This window comes from Antennarius striatus, chromosome 20 (assembly GCF_040054535.1).
Source record: "Antennarius striatus isolate MH-2024 chromosome 20, ASM4005453v1, whole genome shotgun sequence".
NCBI classification, from domain to species: domain Eukaryota; kingdom Metazoa; phylum Chordata; class Actinopteri; order Lophiiformes; family Antennariidae; genus Antennarius; species Antennarius striatus.
This window is the reverse complement of record NC_090795.1, coordinates 10742672-10762198: the sequence shown is the minus strand read 5'-3', so window position 1 is coordinate 10762198 and position 19527 is coordinate 10742672. Positions and strand designations below refer to the sequence as shown.

Below are 19527 nucleotides of genomic sequence, written 5' to 3'. Positions count from 1 at the left end.
AGGACTTCTCTCGCTCTGACACACACTAACACACAGAAAACAAAGTTCAACAGATGCCACTGGTAGTCAGCCCATGCTAACCAGACTATTCTTAACCCTATGATTGGATTGTGTGTGTTTGTGTATTTGTGGTGCACATTTGTGTCAGTCATCTGGAGGTCCACCCAGTGTGGTTCAGAGGTCCGCCAAGTGTGGTTTGGACCACTGGAGGGCCACAGAACACGCCAGTCTGTCAGATGTGGGTTAGAGAAACCAAGAAGATTAGAGGACATTTGAAGAGTGTAGCAGGTGGATAAACACACAGATACTCAACATATAATAACAACTGGACAATCACAACCCTTCTGAGAAGGACAGAGTGAGCCAGAGAGAGATTTTTTTTTTTTATATGTAAAATCACGTTTATTCATAAAAGCCAAATTACAAGATAATCAAGTTGACACAAAATCCAAGAGATTCACGCCAAGAGGAATTCACATCTAAAAAACAAACAATGGTAGGATTTTCAACAGTACTGTGCGTTTCCTGCACAAAGAACACATCTAACCTTTTAACATTTATCAAACTAAAAAAACACACATTTTTTAAAAAAAGCAGACAAAATTAAAAAAAAAAACCCCACAGCTATCCGTACTCCACAATCATCCCTTTTACTTTTGTCATTAGTTTTTTCAATCTATATACCTCTTGGTCTGTAAAAAGTGGTTGGTCACCTCCTTGTGGATTCTTTAAATAAAAGCTGAGAGAGAGAGAGAGAGAGAGAGAGAGAGAGAGTAACATGATTCTGCATTGAGAAATACTTTTCTGAATGATGCACAAACTAAAATGTTTCACAAGCCTCACAGTGGGTTTCATTGGGATTTAGCTAGCTTCAAGATGTTTTGCTTTGTACGTATTTAGTTTTGTGGATGGGATAATCTGAACCAGCTTCTTCTACTCTGATCAAATTTCACTTTGTTTAATTCCAACATAGTTTTTCTGATGTAATTGTAAGAAGAGCAAAAAAAGAATCAACTGGACTTGCTTAAGGTTGTATCAGGTTCAGTTCACTTCTGAAGACGTTCTGAAGAAGCCTCTTGGATGAGAGGTCAGTCTTTAACTGACCTGAAGCAAGTCCAGTTGATACTTTTTTTTGCTCTTCTTGATTTACCCCCACCTGGATGGCAGAGATGTGATGACTGATATAATTTTATTGACAACCAATGCCTATTAGTTTTTCAAAGTCAGTTAAGATGTGATTTGCGCTTCTATGAGCAATTTACAAAATTATTAATATGTTTTAAGCTGGTAACACAAATGGTAGCTCTATAAATCCAAGGGATTAACTGAGGACAGCCTTGTGTTGTTGTTGGCTGCCCTCTAGTGGCAGTAGATATAAATGCTGTGTGTTAATGATTCAGTTGTGTGCATAGATAACTATTTCAAAAACTAAAGACAACAAAAAGAGAAAAAACCCCAGTATATAACAGTAGCTAACACGATCATACAGTGTGGGCTTTGGTGGAGGTACATATTGGTGGAGGACCATATTGAATTGGTCCTTATAAGTTAAAGGTTAGCATGGTAGCTTGTGTTGTTAGTGTGAATAATTTAGATTTATCATTTTAGAAAAAGGATTAAAACTAATGCTTACTTGCTATAGTAATAGAGCCAGTCCAGTCCTTATGTTACCGTCACCAAATCACCAGATGATTTTCTGTCACATCTCCCAATCTTGCTTCCTCACAGTGTTCTCCACTGTCTTTGTCTGTTGTTGTCTTTGTCTCCATCTTCTCTTATATATTGGCATTGTTCTTTTAGTCTTCCTCACTCTGTCTCCCCCTCTCCCTCTCTCTGTCTGTATGTGTCTGTCTGTCTGTCTGTCTGTCTGTCTGTCTGTCTGTCTGTCTGTCTGTCTGTCTTCTTGTAGTTGACAGCTGATTACTGAAATTAAGCCTTGAATCAATAGTTGACAAACTGAAGGAGTTGTGTTTACGCTTCTGGTTCAAGTTTCACTCTACAAATAAATTATGAGCTTGTTTGTCTGTTCAGGATTTACGCACAAACTGTTAAATAATAAATTTGTTTGATTACTTATTTTTTCATTTCTAAATTACTAGGGTGGCACGGTGGCGCAGTGGTTAGCGCTGTCGACTCCGCCTCACAACACGGCGGGTCCGGGTTCGAGTCCCGCTCTGTGCGGAGTTCGCATGCTCTCCCAGTGTCCGCGTGGGTTTTCTCCAGGTGTTTGTATATCTTTGTGTGTGGCTCCACGGTGCACTGGTGTCGTGCCTGGAGTGTCCCCCTCCTCACGCCCTATGCCTGCTGGGATAGGCTCCAGCTCCCCATGAAAATGGATGAATGAATGAAACATTTTACTATGCATTGATAAATTACATTTTATGTATTTATAAAATGACACATATAATAAACAGTGAAGCTGAAGTAGAAGCTACATGCAGAGCTGTGATGACTTCCTAAACAGGATGTCTAAGGATGACTTTTGATTCCTTCCTAGAGCCTGACTCTCTGGAAAGTGTCTTGTTTCCTTAGCTGCAGGACACAAGAGCACATTCCAGTGTTTGGAGTCATGGTTCATTCTCATGACACCTCTGATCATCACAGCTGTCCACCTCCTCATTAGCTCTCCTTGTCTCCTTCTCACCCACACACACACCTCTGTCACACATTCTTTTTTTCTGACCTCCTTTCAGTCTCTAATATAACTGACATGTTTGTCTCTGGAGATAACTTACTACTGGGGTAGTTTAACTCTCCATGTAGCTGTGTATGGACATGCAGACAGTGATTCCCAGTCAGAGGAAATATTCTTTCTAGAGAAAGCAAATGATGTGGTAAACTATAATCAATGAATCACATTGGAGAGGCGATGGTCCTACATGTAGGAACGTTTTGGACTGAACAAGGACGGTTTTACTGAGGGACTGACCTCTGCTATGCTTCTCCAGGTAACCTGATGACTGGAAATATGATTTTACAATGGAAAGAAATATCAGCTGAGCTGTAGTTGTTGTTTTCTGTCTAGTCCTGGACATAGAATGTACAGTTTGTAGTTGGTCTTATTTTAACCAGCGGGAGAATCCAAAATAAATGTCAAAATTAGAATTAACAACATCCTATGTCATAACTGCATTTGCTGTGTGTGTGTCCTCATTCTAGGAGCGCCAGCGGCTTGAGACCATCTTGTCTCTGTGTTCCGAACTGGGTCGAGCTGATAGAGACGGAGGAGGCGTAGCAGAAAGTTCCACTTCAGCTGTGGCAGATCTCCAGAAAATCAACCAGGAGCTTCAAAAACTTCAAGTGAACGACGACGACGATGACGATGTGCCGTCTGTCTTTTCGGATTCCTTGCCGGTCAATGGAACGATGGGGAATGGGCGCATAGGCTCCCCTGGATCAGAGAATTGCTACTATGATGATGACCTGCAGGTACGACGAAGGCGAAGCGGTGGTCACCGAGAAAACAGGGCAGAATCGCCTGCAATCAGCCTGCGAAGCTTCGCCCCATCACCATCTCCACGGACACAGAGGACCAATGAGGTACAAGAAATACATGAGTCATTTATTTATAAACACAAATCTTTATTGTGTCATATATCTGCTGAGCGTTAAACAGGGAGCTGACTCAGCTTTGCCTTACCCCTTAAGATGTGGTCAGTAAGTGAGATGTGTGAAGCATACACAAATATGAATCGCTGTTGTTTGCGATCGCAGCATCTTATAATTCCTGCATTAATCAACGTTAATGCAGGACGTTACTGTTCCCTGGTCTTTCTATGACAAGGGTGATTCCTCTTTATACTTAGAAAGTATTGATCTTGATGACATTCGTGTTCACTTGTGACAGTTATTTCCATTCCTTTTATTAGTTTAGAGCAGGTTGAGCGTTAGCATTTAGAAATGACAGCTTGTTCTTTTGTCTGCTCATATTTTTGACCCTTGTCAACAATGTTGTTCCCAGGCGCTAGATGATGTGGCCCTTCGCCGCGGACAGGAAGCGAGGCCCTCTGAAGAGGAAGTCAGGCGCGTGGAAGAGGAGAGGATCCAGGTGTTGAACAACATGGAAGAACTGGAGCAAAAGATAAAGGAGCTTGACAACCAAGTGGATGAATCTGCTCGAGAGGTAAACCAACAGGCAGACAAAATCATAAAAATGTCCACTTTGACAACAGTGGTTGGATCAGTATGTTCTGTTCTTAATGAATGATGAAAAAATCCATCTCTTGTTATTTCAGTAAACAGATTTTCTACATGAAAATCACATTATTAAGTGGGACTTGAACATAACTCCTAAAGAACCGTAATACAACACTCCCTCTGGCTTGTGTTTATCGCAGGTGGAAGTCGAGCAAGCCCTGGTGGAGGCGGAGATGGAGTCGGAGATGAATGCTCTTCAGCAAGAAAAAGATGCTCTGGAAAAACTACACAACAAGATGGCTGACCTGGAGACTAAGTCCCAGCAGGAAAAAGAAAAGGTATTTCACAGGCTGTGTTTCTTTACTAAAGAGAGGAACTCATCAGGAATTCATGATGTCTGACACAATGAAAGCCCGTTAAACCGCCGGGAGGTTAAAAGACTGAAGGACAAGTGAAATGCAGTGAGCATGACTCCATGGAGAAGTATGACAACGCAACTTTTGCACCTTGTTTGATTTATTTCATCAGCAAAATGCATTTGCAGTCTCGAGGCATGGTATGGAGAGTACTCTGATAAATGTAGGAGTCATGTGACCGACCGGTTGGTGTTAATCCTTCTCATGCCAAATATATATCTGTTAACACTGCCTGGGGTGTAGCAGTCACCAGTTCTATCTCTCTCACACACACACACACACACACACACACACACACACACACACACACACACACACACACACACACACACACACACACAGTGCAGTCGGCGCTCAGATCTTGTGTTTAAGAGTAAGTGTGTTATGGTATTGAAAGAGGAGGGCATTAATCCACTGAGTCATTCATTCTCTAAGTCATTTCCATTTGAATTCAAGCAGAGGACGAAGAGCAGGAGAACTCATGACACCCTTCACGTCATCATAATTCCACCATATCTACTCTCCTCCACGGTTCTCCATCCCGTTTTGTTGGACTTTTTCTCTCCAGCTTCCCCTCCTCCTCCTCCTCCCTCCAGGCTAATCTTACTGACCCGGTCGCAGCACCAACTAACTGTGCCCCACCCCCCACTCCCACTAACGCTGCCATCCTCTCTCTGTCATGTGTGTGCGTGTGTTTTTCCTTGTCCGCATGTGCACATGAACAAATGTGTACACGCGTGTGTGTATGTGTGTGGGCTTGTATGCCAGGCGTGTGAGCTGCTGCAGGCAGAAAGGGACAGAGTAGAGAGGTTGGCTCAGAGTGTGTGTGAGCAGCGCTCCCAGCTGGACAGCTGCCCTGAGGCCACCAAGGAGCCCCTGCAGGAGCAGCTGGCCAGGGTCAGTACATACACACTCACACACACCTCCAGACACGCACAAAGGAACAAACCACATGCGTTTACACCAGTGAATCCATGCAGACAAATCACAACAGGCAGGCAAGGATGAGCATGCAACATGGACCAAGAAAACCAGGATGAAAACTAATATGTGCACTACAGAGGTCATGATACTCTCAGCTCACTCAATTTGATACTGGGCTACCAATTCGATTTTCTCGATAATTTTTAAGTGAGTGAGCTCGCAAGAGATTCTTCTAATTATTTCTCAGATGAAAACACAGCATTTGTGAGGGAGTGTGTATCTGTAAACCACCAAATATTCATTAAAACCTCTAATAAACGATGCATTCAATGTCATCTTTCAATGTAAACCTTTAGAACACATGTGTCAAACTCAAGGCCGGGGGGCCAAATGCGGCCCACCACATCATTTAATGTGGCCCGCAAGAGCATAAAAGGTCAGAGTGTGAGTTTGACACCCCTGCCTTAGAAGAAGTCAAGTGAAACCAAAAGTAGATTGCACCCTCTGCTGTTTAAAAGTGGCATTGCGATTGTTTTGACTTCCCAACTTATTTGAACAATCACACATTTGGATTGATTTTTAACTGTCTCACAATGGAGTATTACATCCCTGATGCACACATATCTATGTTAACACTCAAATAAATAAACTTTAAGTAAAGAGTTGTGCTGACGTGATGATTGTATATTTGAATGTGCATGTGAACAAGCACTCTTTCAGTCCCAGCTTTGCTCTTGACCCAGTCTATGTTCTTTTTCTATCTGCAAATCTCCTTTATTTCACCAGAGGAACCAAGCATGTATCTGGTGTCTGTTGTAGAAATATACCAGCGTAATGGCGTAACGGAGGGTATAAAGCTTCATCTTTTGTGCTTCACACATTAAAATATCCATCATTCATTACTTATACTTGCTTTTGAAAGTCTATCTGAGCTGGCTTTGGGGGAGAGGAGGGGTTCACTATGCTGAAGACTTAGCCGATCACAGAGCTGACACATAAATAGTCATTCATGCTGCCGTTCACATACAGGAACTTTTAAGACTCCAAATTTTACCTCAGCTGCATGTGGTTTTTCTCCAGGTGCTCTGTTTTCCCCCATATTATATTATATTGATTTCTTTTTGTTTTGGTGTAATGCTTACATTTTGGAATATGTTGCATGTTTACCAGATGCTACAAATTGTCTGCATGACTGTAATTTGCTGATGAAGCATCAGGAGTCTTTGCTTTGTCTGCATCAGTGTGTCGGGAGATGAGAAAGACCCTTGAAATGCTTTCGAAGTTATCAGTTTTCACTACACTGGGATGCGTTGCCGTTACTATGATACACAAATTTGTCAAATAGACCAGGATTTAGTCTTTTAATTTATCCTTAAACCTCAGTCAAACTGTTCATATATTGTCTATAATATATAATTTAGAAACCTTCATTGTAAACCATAATATTTAATAAATCCATGTTTTTATATTAATTACAGTCCATTCCCTGTATATGTTTACACATGTTTTGGTCTGATATATTGTAAGCCTTATCTGAGTATCTCCTGAAGTCTGTGTTGTATATAGGTCTGTAAGGTTACACCTGTCATTTATACATGGATTATTACTTGTTTTTGTGTTTGTGCGTCAGGACTGTGAGATGCTCGAGACGGAGACGAAGCGTTTTGAAGACTTGGAGTTCCAGCACCTAGAGCAAGAGAGCAGACAGGACGAGGAGAAGGAGATCCACACCCAACAGCTTCTACGAGATATCGCTGACTACCAGCGGAGTTCTGTCACTCGCAAGGTAACGGCTGAGCCACGGGGACTGTCATCATGTTAGCAAGAAATTTAAATCCAGATACAAAATCATGAATAAGATCAGGAATCAAGCTTCACTGGCTTCACTGTGTTTCATTACACTACTAATCAAATATGTTAAGTTAGATAAGATTGAGATAAAGTTAGTTTGATTATTTGTTTTTACCCTTCCTTTAGGAGCGTCTGTTAATCCTGAAGAAGCAGGCCGCACAGATTACCCAGCAGGCTCAGCGAGAGAAGGAGAGCTTCTTGAAGGAGAGGAGCAATCTCGAAACAATGCTGCAGAGGGTGCGAAGAGATTCATGTTTTCATGTGACCCTCTTAAAATTTGTGTACGACTGGAGTGGAAAGCAGCACAGACAGCTTCAATCCTTTAATGATTGGCTGTTTTGTTTCGGTCTGGTAGGAGAAAGAAAACCTTGCCACGCTGGAGAGAAGATACTCTGACCTCACCGGCGGCAGAGGTTTCACTCTCAGGGAGGTAGGTTTGATTGGCAGGTGTCGGGCTAGAACATGGTCAAACCTCTTAGGGTGTACAGGACCCTCATTGATTTTAACCTTCAGGGTTTCCTTCTATGTTTGCTAGGACACAGCCTGTCTGGCTGATGTGTGTCTGTCTTTTAGCGATTATTGCCATGACTCCACCTCTGCTGCAGTTTCTCCTCCTCCTGTCAACTTGTGCATCCTCTCATCCCTCTTCTCCTCTATTTTCCTCAAGAACACTGAGGTACCTTTGCCTTGTGTGATTAATCTGTCCCTTTATCCTTTCCTATTGAATGATGAACTCAACCTTTCATTTGCATTTATTCCTCCTTTTTCCCTTTGTTTTTTGTTGGTACTGCCATTTTCTGCGATGCAGGAGTGGAAGATTTACATGAAAGAGAAGCTTGATTAATTGATTCAGTTCACAGCTCACTCAATAATACTGACGTGACCTTGTTGGAATGTATGTGTTTTGTTTACTGCACTCAGTGACTGTTAACAGTGTAGTATCAAGTTAATATGGTGATAATTCAATACTTTGTTTTGCTTGGTAACGGCTAAAATCACCAAAATCTGCATCATTCTAACAACTAATTCTCCAGTTTGTCACATCTTAATATGGCTGACTCACTTCATGCTATGCCTCACCCCTTCTCTCTCCCCTATTTCTCCACATAATACTTTCCAGGGCTATGTCACAGTCAGTGAAATCAATGAGCTTTACTCTCAGCTTGGGGGGGACCCTAAGCCCGCCCCTCATCCCACCTCAGCAAAAGCCTCTCCTGAGTCTGAGGTAAACCCCTCCCCTGATGGCGACAGCCCCAAACCACCAGAGGATGAGGTGTGTGTAGCGGTTTGAAGGGACTGAGTATGTATTTTGCCCACAGTAAACGTGTCTGGATGTGTGTGTCTGTACGACAGCGACATCACCTCTCTAAATATTCCTCCTTCGTTTTCAGTCTTCTGACAATGTTCCTCTCCTCTCTTTAAAGCTTTGTCTTTCTTCCTTACCTGTCGACTATCACTGCTCTTCCTCTTCTTCTTCGTCCCATTTAAATCCCCACCCCCTCCCCCAAACACCCTCTGTGCATTGGCCAGAGAACATGGTGTCATATCGAGACCCCTCTCCTCCCCCTGACTCCCCCCTGCCTCCCCTTCCTGTCAAAAAGCTCCGTCACCACCACATAGAGGTAATATGTGTTTGTGTGTGTGTGTGTGTGTGTTATGAAAACACATTTGCTTTGATTGAATGATGCTTCTAATGATAAAGACTATGAATAAATTAATATGAATTCATATAAATGAAGAATCTCTATGAAATAGGTTGATTTTTGCTACATCAGAGTAATGACTTTTTTTTAGAACTGATAATCAGTCACTCATCTACGTTGCATTCCTTTGTTGTGTGTGTGTGTGTGTGTGTGTGTGTGTGTGTGTGTGTGTGTGTGTGTGTGTGTGTGTGTGTTCCAGCATTTCCGTATGCTGGAAGAGAGAAGGCGGTCTGAGCGAGACGACGGCTCCCATCTGAGTGACACTTTGCCCAGAAAGAAGACCACATCCACTGGGATGCCTCAGTTCACGTGTTCAACTCTGGGACGCAATTTCCCCCCAAAGGTATGCGCACGGGCACACACACACACACACACACACACACACACACACACACACACACACACACACACACACACACACACACACACACACACACACACACGTATAATCCTCATGTAGTATCACACTAGTGTATTTGGTGAAACCGTGTGTTGTCTTCTGGTCTCAGTCCCATCAGCCTCTGGTTCAGAGCACAAGTTGCGGCAGCATCCTTCCAAGAATTCTCTCCTTATCCAACAAGGAAGCTGAATCTCGACGTCTGCATAAAGGTATAAATAGTCACACTTTTATTTGGGTTGTGACATCCAAACACTTTTTATTGTACAATATATCCGTGTGTGTGTGTGTGTGTGTGTGTGTGTGTGTGTGTGTGTGTGTGTGTGTGTGTGTGTGTGTGTGTGTGTGAGAGGAGTGTGTGAGAGGAGGGGCAGTAGACCCCACACACTTTTGTGTGATCAGAAAGTTTCTCCTTTGTTTATCTGACTGTGGAGATAGTGCAGGAATGTCAGCAGAGAAAGGCGTCACGTGATTAAGTGTTGGATGTGTCTCATTCATGTTGTTTGACTAGAAGTCTGTTTGCAGTCACATTGTGGGGTATCGCCAGCTTTATGGGAACAAAGTGGAAGTCTTAATAAGTGAGAATGAAACCATGGTTAAAGGTTTGGATTAGGATTACATGTTTTCAACACAGTGAGCAGAGTTTGGAGCTTTGGGGTTATGGAGATTTGGAGTATGGTCTGGATTGTGTCAGGGCTGGGGGAAATATTCCATGAGGTGTGTTTATGTAAGTATTAAGCAGAGATTTTAACATGAAAAAAGTTCAAATGTGTCTAGATGATTTTTCATGAGGAATTTTCCTACCACAGACATCCAGTAGTCATTTCCCACCATTATCATAATCTGCTGTACAGACTGTAATCCTTCTGCCATCTGTGTTGGTGAAGTATCTCTGAATGCAGATTTAGCTTCTGGAAGTTGATGGATGATTTTGACAACACTCAATTTCAATGCCTGTGTTTCCATGTGGACGTGTAAATGGTCCTAGTTTTTGGTCATGAAAGTTTATCTATCACACTTTTCTGTACCCTTGCACACATTTGGTCCCTTTGGTTCCTTTATCCGGCTCATCACATGGGTGGGTCTGCTGCAGAAGCAGATACTATCAGGGTTGTTGCATGTCTTCCTGTGCCAAGAGGCCGAGTTAGAATCTCGTTTAAGTATCTGTAGTGTCAACACTCCTTCCTTTTCAGAGGACCCGTTTGGACTGCATGAACCACTGTCAGAGCTTTGACTGTGTTCACTTTGCAGACATCCTGCTTTGTTTGTTTGAGAGGTGTAACACCTGGACAGGCTTTTTATCAAGAGTAGTTACATAGGTAAAGAGTAAGAACCTTTCACAGTGGCGGGCCTTAGTGATCCAAAACTGATGCCTGCGGGTCAGACTGTCGCTCCAGACGGAGTGACACCGACAGGTACCTCAAGCTGGACAGGAGGAATAAGTACCTTATGTCATTACTGAACCTGCTTTGTTTTTTGTGTGCCTGTTTCTAGGTCAGAATGGCTCCAGAGCAGCTTCCCAGACCAACGTCTACCTTGATACCTTTGGGTACCGTGACAACCAGCCCTTTGACACTATGAGTGTGGATAGCACAGACTCCATTGAAACCAGCATTTCTGCTTGCTCACCTGACAATGTTTCCAGGTAAGCGTCATCGATGGCGGTGTTTGTTTCTGGCCTAGCTGTAAACATTGTTCCGCTCGACAACTCCCACGTGTGTTAGACTTGGAATCCAACATTTGATGGGCAGATGAACAGTGGAAAAACACACAATTGTTTTTTATGCTTTTAATTTGAAATTTGAAAGAGAGAAGAGAGGGAATCAATGTAAAAAAAGATGTGGAGCTACAAAGCAAAAGTTTCCCTCCTTTTATGAACCGTCTTTGGGGAATACAGTGTGTAGACCTGTGTTACGTGAGCTGCAGGGGACTCCTGATTAGTGTCAGGTTACAGAAGAGCACTGCAAGTATATGTGTGTGCGTGTGTGCGTGTGCGTGTGTCTCAACCCCCTTGGGCTCAAAGGAATTGAGCAACCAAGAGCGTGGAGGTACATTTGGGGTTCTGCCCCCATCCAGACTGAAACCATGTGTGCTCATTCTCCATTTCCCCCCTTGTTACAGTGGTCACATCTGTCTTTTGTCTCCCCTCGTCTTGTTTCTCTGAATGGTATGGTCCCACTGCTGCAAATAGATTATGCACAGTCTCATAGCCTTCACAGAGTTTTCCTGGAACAGACTGCCTCTGGGATCCTCAGTATGGATCCGGTCGTATCGTGTCGTATCGCCTCTGGGTTGAGGGGTAGATGTCTGCTGTGGACTCTTGACCAGTGCTGGACGGCGTTTTGTGATAGAGCAGGATTTTTTTTGTCAGTGTGTCAGTGATGCAGCCTGTTTTCTGTGGTGACAAGATAAATAACATTCTTCTCAAGTAATCCGCATGATTGAATAAAGTCAGTATGAGTGTGATTCCCTCTCATCGACGGAGGTAAGAGAAGAAGAGAGAGTACGATTCTTTGAGCTTAGAGCTAGGTTAGATTGATCATATTTGTGAATAATTATTGGCAACCAGAATCTAAAATTATTTGGAGTTTCTACAAATAGAAGGGCATGTTGATCTTCATTCTCTATGTGGTGTTTGTTCAGGTTTTTACAAGAAAGTCATAGGAAAAATATTCCTTTCCAGCAGAATCTGATTTATATGCATATATATTATAAATACAATCTTATCCAAATTTTATTTGCATGTTAAATAATAATATTTAATGAAAACTGCACACACAAAAAATAGAGAGTCAAAGTTCTGATGATTTTACATAACACAGGTAAATGTTTCTTCTTTTTTTTTTTAAATAGAAGAGAGCGGGAAAATATTTTCTCTTCTCTGATTTCTCTTCTTTTTTTTCCTCATCTTCTAGTACCTCCCCCGGTCCGTTTTTTTTTTCAATCACTTGGCGTACCTCACTTCTTCCTCTCACCCTCCCATGCTTCAGGATTTGTTTAAACTGATTATAATATATACCATCCACTGTGATGACATCATCACAGATCAGCACTGGGTATCCATTTCCCTTTGGCTCTGGATAAGAAAGACTTTGTTTGTGTTTTCGTATCAGAGAGAGATAATTAGTGAGAAAGAGAGAAAATCACTGTTTCACAAACATATACACAAAAATCCCTTTTCTGTGATGTTAAGAAGGAAAACATACCATGTGAAGACCATCTGTGAGGCTGGGAGATCTGAAGTTAAACTAGGCCAGTAGTTGAAGATAATGTATTCCAAATGTAAAAAATATATTTTAATAGAAAACTTTAGGGACGAGGTTTTTCTGGAGATTCTCCAAAAATAGAGTGCCTGGAAGAAATGACTGAATAAGTCCTGGTTCAGAAGTTAACAGCTTGATGTGTCAATATGACTGTGCCACTGCATGTGTTTATCTGTTTGCATTCTGCAGTGCTAGCACTTCCAATATGGCCAAGCTAGAGGAGATGGAACGTCTACTGAGAGAAGCTCAAGTGGAGAAGAGGAACCTCCTGGAACACAAGGTCATTATGGGATCAGATCTGAATCAAGGACACGTCGCATTTATAAAAGCATAAATGTTAACATTTTAAAGCAAACATGTTGAATGACTGTGTACTAAAACAATTTAAATTATTCCTCAGGAGCGAGAGATGGACTTGCGAAAGCAGGCGTTGGAAGAGGAGCGGAAAAGAAGGGAGGAACTGGAGAAGCGTCTGCAGGAGGAGACGAGCAGACGCCAGAAACTCATCGATCGTGAAGTGAAATTGCGGGAAAAACAGAGAGCACAGGTAGGACAGAGGAAAATATATTTTTATAAAGACACTTATCAAATTTTTTCGAATCTAAAAGATAATTTTGAACTCATGGTGACCTTTAATGACAAAGAATTAGATCTGGTTTCTCTAACAAACATTCTGTATGGTTTCACTCAGATCTGCGCTCCCTTCTCTCTATATATAAACTTCATTCATTATGTTTTGTTCCCCTGCCCAGATCATCACTTTCTGGCAGCAGAAGAAGGAACATATACATCTGATGATTACATTTACACAAGAGTAATTCGAAACACATTCCCACTCCTTGTCCCTGAACTCATTCACTCTTTTCTCTCCCCAGTCTCGACCACTGACTCGATACCTGCCAGTGCGAAAGGATGACTTTGATCTGCGCTCTCACATCGAGTCGGCCGGCCACAGCGCAGACACTTGCTTCCATTTGTCCATCTCTGAAAAGACCTGCCGTGGCTACTTGGTAAAAATGGGAGGAAAAATCAAAACCTGGAAGAAACGCTGGTTCGTCTTTGACCGCAACCGACGCACACTCTCCTATTATGCAGGTATGACAGAGGAAAATGACCACATGAAGACACAAATACACAGGAGCAAATATGGATGAATAAACTTCCGTTAAATCGATTCATTCAGTTTGAGATTCTGTTTAAATATTTAAATAAAGGAGGATAAATAATGTCTGTATTCTTGATGTTTTTTTCTGTCTTCTACAGATAAGCATGAAGCCAAGCTGAAGGGAGTCATTTACTTCCAAGCTATTGAAGAAGTGTATTATGATCACCTGAAGAATGCTCATAAAGTATGAGTCCACGTCACCACAAAACCATCACATGTCTTGGAATGTATGATTTGCTATCTTCTGATTTAACATCCTCATTTGTTCTGTGTGTGCTCTCCCTCTTTCCTGTCTCTCCTTCAGAGCCCAAACCCTTCCCTGACCTTCAGTGTGAAGACTCACGACAGAGTGTACTACATGGTTGCTCCCTCTCCGGAGGCCATGAGGATCTGGATGGATGTGATCGTCACTGGTGCAGAGGGATACACACAGTTCATGGTGTAGTGAAGGGGCAGGATTTGCCAAACCTGTGTTGTGGGGCTTTAAAGTTGTCTTTAATGTTTTACTCCTCTGAGCTTTTTGTGTGGGTGAATGTTGTTCACCATCTATGCTGAAGATTGAATGCAGTTTCTGCTGTGTAGCAACAAGAGTCTTGAGCTACTCAAGAAATTTTTATAGCATTATATTCACCTCATTTCCAAGAGGGGCCAGGTGTACAATCATCCAGAGGATTCATGTGAACCCTTTCAGGCGATCTGGTTTAGTTCCAGAGTAGTTATGAAGGTCAGGAGATATTAAATGTTTTTTTTCAAACGCATATTATTATGAGCTTTTTACAAACAGTTGTTTTCAAAGAAGAGCGATTAATGATTCAGCCTCTCCTCATCAGCCCTCAGAAGCTTTTCACAAAGTATTTTCACATGGAGAAAACTCCACAAGGTTGAGCGTTCTGTGATGTCATTACAAACATCTCACTGTCAGTTAATCAGTTGTGAAGACTTTTAAGAATATTGGCTTATTTTGCAAATGAGCTCTAATTCATTTGAAAATCTTGTTGGTGTGTTTTAATCCTTTTTAGATACTTCCCCTGTTTATGATAAGTAATAAATTTTAATTTTGTAAAAGTAGTTGAAAGATATATTTCTAGTTTTATACTTTTTTCATCTTAACGTCATATCATCTACGATTATTGTGGCATTCTCAGGTCTTAACTGCATGCATGGATGTGCATGTATGCCATCCTATGATCATATGTGATTTTGGACACATGGTGCTAAAGAAGTGCCTTTGTATGTGCGTGATTGATGTACATGTTGTGAGCTTAGAACTAATGTACCTGCACGGTGCTATTCTTAAATGTTGACATTAATAATTTGAGTCCCGTGAAAGCATTGAGTCGGGGTGTGTTTATACGCTCCATGGAATGATTATCTCATTTTCAGAATGATTACTGTTCTTAGGTTTACACTTGTGCCACCACAGAATCACAATCAGAAATCGTTGTTTGTCCAGAGACGTGTGATTTTCCAGTACGTGTTTAATATTTGTATATCTTGTTGGCTATAGTTTAGTTTAAAATATGTCATTTATGGTCCATTATGAACTCAAGAAGCCCATCTGTGCCTTTTTCAATCATATTTTGTGTAACAGTATTTTGACATGAATATTATCTATATTTTAAACACGACAGTATCTTTATACTAAATGCTAAACTGTATATGGAGCGAGAACAAAATGTGGAACCCTTGAAGATGTCTGGTAGACGTTGTATGGAACACGTTGTCCTTTATGACGCCTTTAGTTTCCAACTGACTGACACTGTGCGGCTTTAGTCCACTAGCTTTCATTGCTTTTATTAGTGCTACTTAAATATATAGTCAAACTGTATTTTTATTATAGTACATGCTCTATTATGTCTAATAATTGAGTCCAGTAATCAGCGCACTCTTTTTTCTTGCTGTTGTTTGTTTATTTTATTGACCAAAGTATAAGTTTATGTGGTATGTTGTATATGTGGTTTGTTTGCTTTGGCTTCTCCTTTATTCACAGAAGATCAAATCTGTTATAGCATGAAAAGCACATGTTTATTTTCCACAAACAAAAGGAGCTGTTACCATGGAAGCCTCCACAAGCTTAAATGTTTTTAGAATATTTAATTTTTTATGCTGAATATGTTGTATTTATGCCATTACTGATGCATGCATCTTAATTTTGTATTCCTCATAAATAATAATAAAATTATATATTTTATCTTGTCTTTCCTCCAACATCACATGGCATTGAAAAAACTTGAAAGGATCAGAAATTAAACAATTCTCAGAAAAGCAACATTAACCACTGGAACAGTCATCACAAAAGTGAGCAAAACAATTGTAGAAGAAGAGGTGTTTTTTTAATTGAATGTACTGTATTCTAATTTAATAGAATATATTTCATGTATTGCATTCTGCACAAGATTCTTAAAGAGATTGTGGCTTGAGGATTTGACGACGGTGCACAAACATACTCTCATTGTCCGTACCCAATTATATGTGTCATGATTCTGTTCATTTGATATGTTCCCAGTCTGTTATTATGTGAAGCTCATTTTCTCTTGACATGTCAAGCTGTGGCAGAGGGTGTGGCTGGATCTTAGCAGCTGACGAGCCACACCAGTTCCCACTCTGCTCATCAGCCTCATCTGAAAAGGTCTGGCTTTTCCCTAGGAGGGGGCCAGATTATTTTGTGATGCTAGTGTTCCTAGTCTTCTCGTTGCTACATGCTCCTTTTAGTTTTGTGGATTTTTGTTAATTTTTGCCCTGTTGTTTCGGTTTCATTGCTCACTTATGTATTTGCCTGAGCAATACAACTGTTTATTTTTACGTTTGTGTCAGTCTCTGCTCCTTGGGGTCCAGACTTGAACTACCTGTAACAGAATAATCTGACCCCCTCCTAGGGAAAAGCAAAGCCTTTTAAGATGAGGCTGATGAGCAGAGTGCTGCTAAGATCCAGCCACACCCTCTGCCACAGCTTGACATGTCAAGACATAATGAGCTTCACATAACAACAGACTGGGAACATATCAAATGAAGATAATCATGACAGTAAAATTTAATCAGACAAGAATTAGAAAAAAAACAAGACATTACCAGGAACCAAACATGAGCAATGAACCAGCACTGAGCTCTCATTGAGTCATTAGCTCAAAACAAGTTCAGGTGAGATGATCACCACGGTGTGTGGATGAGTCCCAGGTGTGGAGCCGTGGCTCCACCCACCAGCTTGGCCTCTCCCTGCCACACAGCAACACTGCCACGCCGAACCGTGACAATATGAGTATTGAAATTCAGAACTTAAGAGGTGTTTGCGGTCTTGTAGAGTCCTGACTAAGACACAAGGCAGCTCAAGCTCCAAGAACATGGTGCTAAGATCTGCTTCCTCCAAGCAAGTCCTTCATTTAGAACTTACAGTCTACTGAGAGGACCTCACGGAAAAAGCCAATGAGTGCATGCAGAAAGCCTCAAGGCAGATCTGAATTATAAGGTTTGAGAAGTGTGGAGAAGGCTGCTGGGACCAAGTCAGGCTCTGATCAGCCCCAGCTGGGTCGCCTGAGGGAAGATGTCTGATGTTGTGCAACCCGAAACACCCAATGATGTCAGGAAACAACACTAATGATGTGTACTAGCACATCCAAGGATGTAGTATCTATGTACACACAGGAGAGGTAAATTTACACTGCCATCACTGGTCACTTACTGTCATCTGTTCTTTGATAATGTGTGGGGGTGAGCTGTACACCATCGCACTAAGTCCAACCTAAAAAAAGAGACAATAACATATAGAAAATGCGATCCCTAGTAACACATTCAGTGGTTATTTTAAACAAAACAAGCAAACATGAAGCAAACAGAAATAAATGCAACAAAACACACAATGTTAATATCTTTTTAAAATACACTTGATATTTATTTGATCTTAGTCATTCATGCTAATAATTGTTTGTCTGTGTTTAGCAATAGGAAGTTAAACTTAACCTGAGAGAACCAACGGTGACACCCGTGTAACACACACATTGAATGTCCCTGTTGTGGTCCACTTGGTTTGTGTTATAACCCACATGATATCCTTTAAGGATAAATGGGTGTTGACTCCTAGAGGTTAAGTCCTGTTTTTTCTTTTGATTTTTTTAACTCAGATTTATTTTGGGTAAAGAATGTATGGACTTTTGTTATCTTTGGTCTACATCTGACTTGGTTTTGGCTGCATGTTAGTCAGATTAGCCAAAATGTCATGATTTTGATTGCAGGTGCTGCCCATTCTAGTAATTCATTAGTCATTCATTAGTCATTATTGGTGATAAGGATCATTAAAGCTCCAAGACAAATTGTTCATGATTCACTGCTCTATCTGGTCCTGGTGTTTATCAGGGAGATGAGGGAGGAAGAGCTGGACCTAGAGCTTTACCACCATCAGGGGGCGCCAGACTCCAGTGGAACTGAGGCAGATTGCAGATTTATTTTTAGAAAATCAAGGCACACCACAGGGAAATTAGAGTGCAGTCAGAAAGTGCCATTTCCTTCACAGGTGAAATTTCATGGGGAAACAGACCCTAGACCCTAGAGAATGATCATGTGCATAGTGTGCCACACAACTGAAAGCTATTTATCAGTTGTTTGTAATAACCAAATCACACAACAATTTAAATAATCCAATAAAGACATGACACATGACTAGACCCCCCTCCTCATTTAACATAAAATATCATTTTTACTGACTACTGATCCAGATCAGTGAGCCAACCCCAATAATCAAATATAAGCTCAAATATTATCTTTCCCAACACATTTGGTGCTGTTAAAAGACTGTCCCTACCTCCACAGATTTCATTTAGCAGTATGGTCACAAAGACATTTTTAAGTTCAGGTCTTCATCAACATCAGCACTTTTTACTTGAAGCCAAGATCATCAACTACTGCTGACCCAAACGCTGCTGACCCCCAGACCACAGCCTGTATTCTTGAGCACTACACTCAACCCATCGGGTTAGGGAGAACAGTAGAGAACTGAATGTCACAATATTATTCTGTGTATAATCGTGTATGATTGTGTTAAATTGTGTGTGACTGTGTGAAATTGTGTGTGATTGTATGTGTATGACTGTATGTAACAATCAAAGCTTCTCGTTCTTGGATGTCATGGGACATTCTGAAACAACAAGTGCAACAAGGCTTTGTTGAAGAACATACCATAAGGACGGTCCTGAGTGACGTCACAGTCACGTGACACGACATGCCACGCCATTCAGCGGCGTGTGAGGAATGCCGTTGCAGCAAGTGAACTCACAAACTATCATACGTCTGGAGGTCTTTGTGCGCCAGAAACAGAGGAGCAGAATAATTCTGAAAAATTTAATTAGTAAATAAAAGCAGGATTTAGTGTTTCATTAAAAAAAACAAAAACTGTTAATATCTGCTGTATTGATCGTCTATTAAATGCGCTGCTCCATGTTGATTTGATCACTGCCAACATTGATTAATACATTTGGCAATGAAAGCCGATAGAATCAGGGATGAATTCCTCTGTGATATAAAACAGAGGAATGGTGCAGATGGTGGTTTTGACTGGATTCACTGATATTTAAGACCGGCCGCTCAGAGATGTTTGACTCTTTGGCTCTGATTCAGTCCGGATCGGTTCAATCGGCCTCGGCTATAAATAGACATTGTGAGCGTCCACGGGCAGACCTCTGAG

General features: G+C 41.3%; 1 protein-coding gene across 6 annotated transcripts in view; it reads left to right on the top strand.

The window, feature by feature from the left end:
* The window catches only part of phldb2b (pleckstrin homology-like domain, family B, member 2b), a 37485-nt gene extending 21438 nt beyond the window's left edge, over positions 1-16047 (top strand). For 3 of the 6 annotated variants that reach the window (XM_068343765.1, XM_068343766.1, XM_068343771.1), the window contains 16 exons: positions 3160-3540; positions 3962-4123; positions 4338-4475; positions 5322-5450; positions 7108-7263; positions 7455-7565; positions 7684-7758; positions 8449-8601; positions 9231-9374; positions 9541-9640; positions 10923-11073; positions 12881-12971; positions 13092-13238; positions 13567-13786; positions 13955-14040; positions 14161-16047. In XM_068343765.1, the coding sequence (XP_068199866.1) occupies positions 3160-3540; positions 3962-4123; positions 4338-4475; positions 5322-5450; positions 7108-7263; positions 7455-7565; positions 7684-7758; positions 8449-8601; positions 9231-9374; positions 9541-9640; positions 10923-11073; positions 12881-12971; positions 13092-13238; positions 13567-13786; positions 13955-14040; positions 14161-14301 (2385 nt within the window). In that variant the 3' untranslated portion in view covers positions 14302-16047. Of the gene's footprint in view, positions 1-3159; positions 3541-3961; positions 4124-4337; positions 4476-5321; positions 5451-7107; positions 7264-7454; positions 7566-7683; positions 7759-8448; positions 8602-9230; positions 9375-9540; positions 9641-10922; positions 11074-12880; positions 12972-13091; positions 13239-13443; positions 13787-13954; positions 14041-14160 lie in introns of those variants that run through there. The other 3 variants (XM_068343768.1, XM_068343769.1, XM_068343770.1) reach the window with 3 other exon arrangements.
* Positions 16048-19527: the final 3480 nt, after the last annotated feature.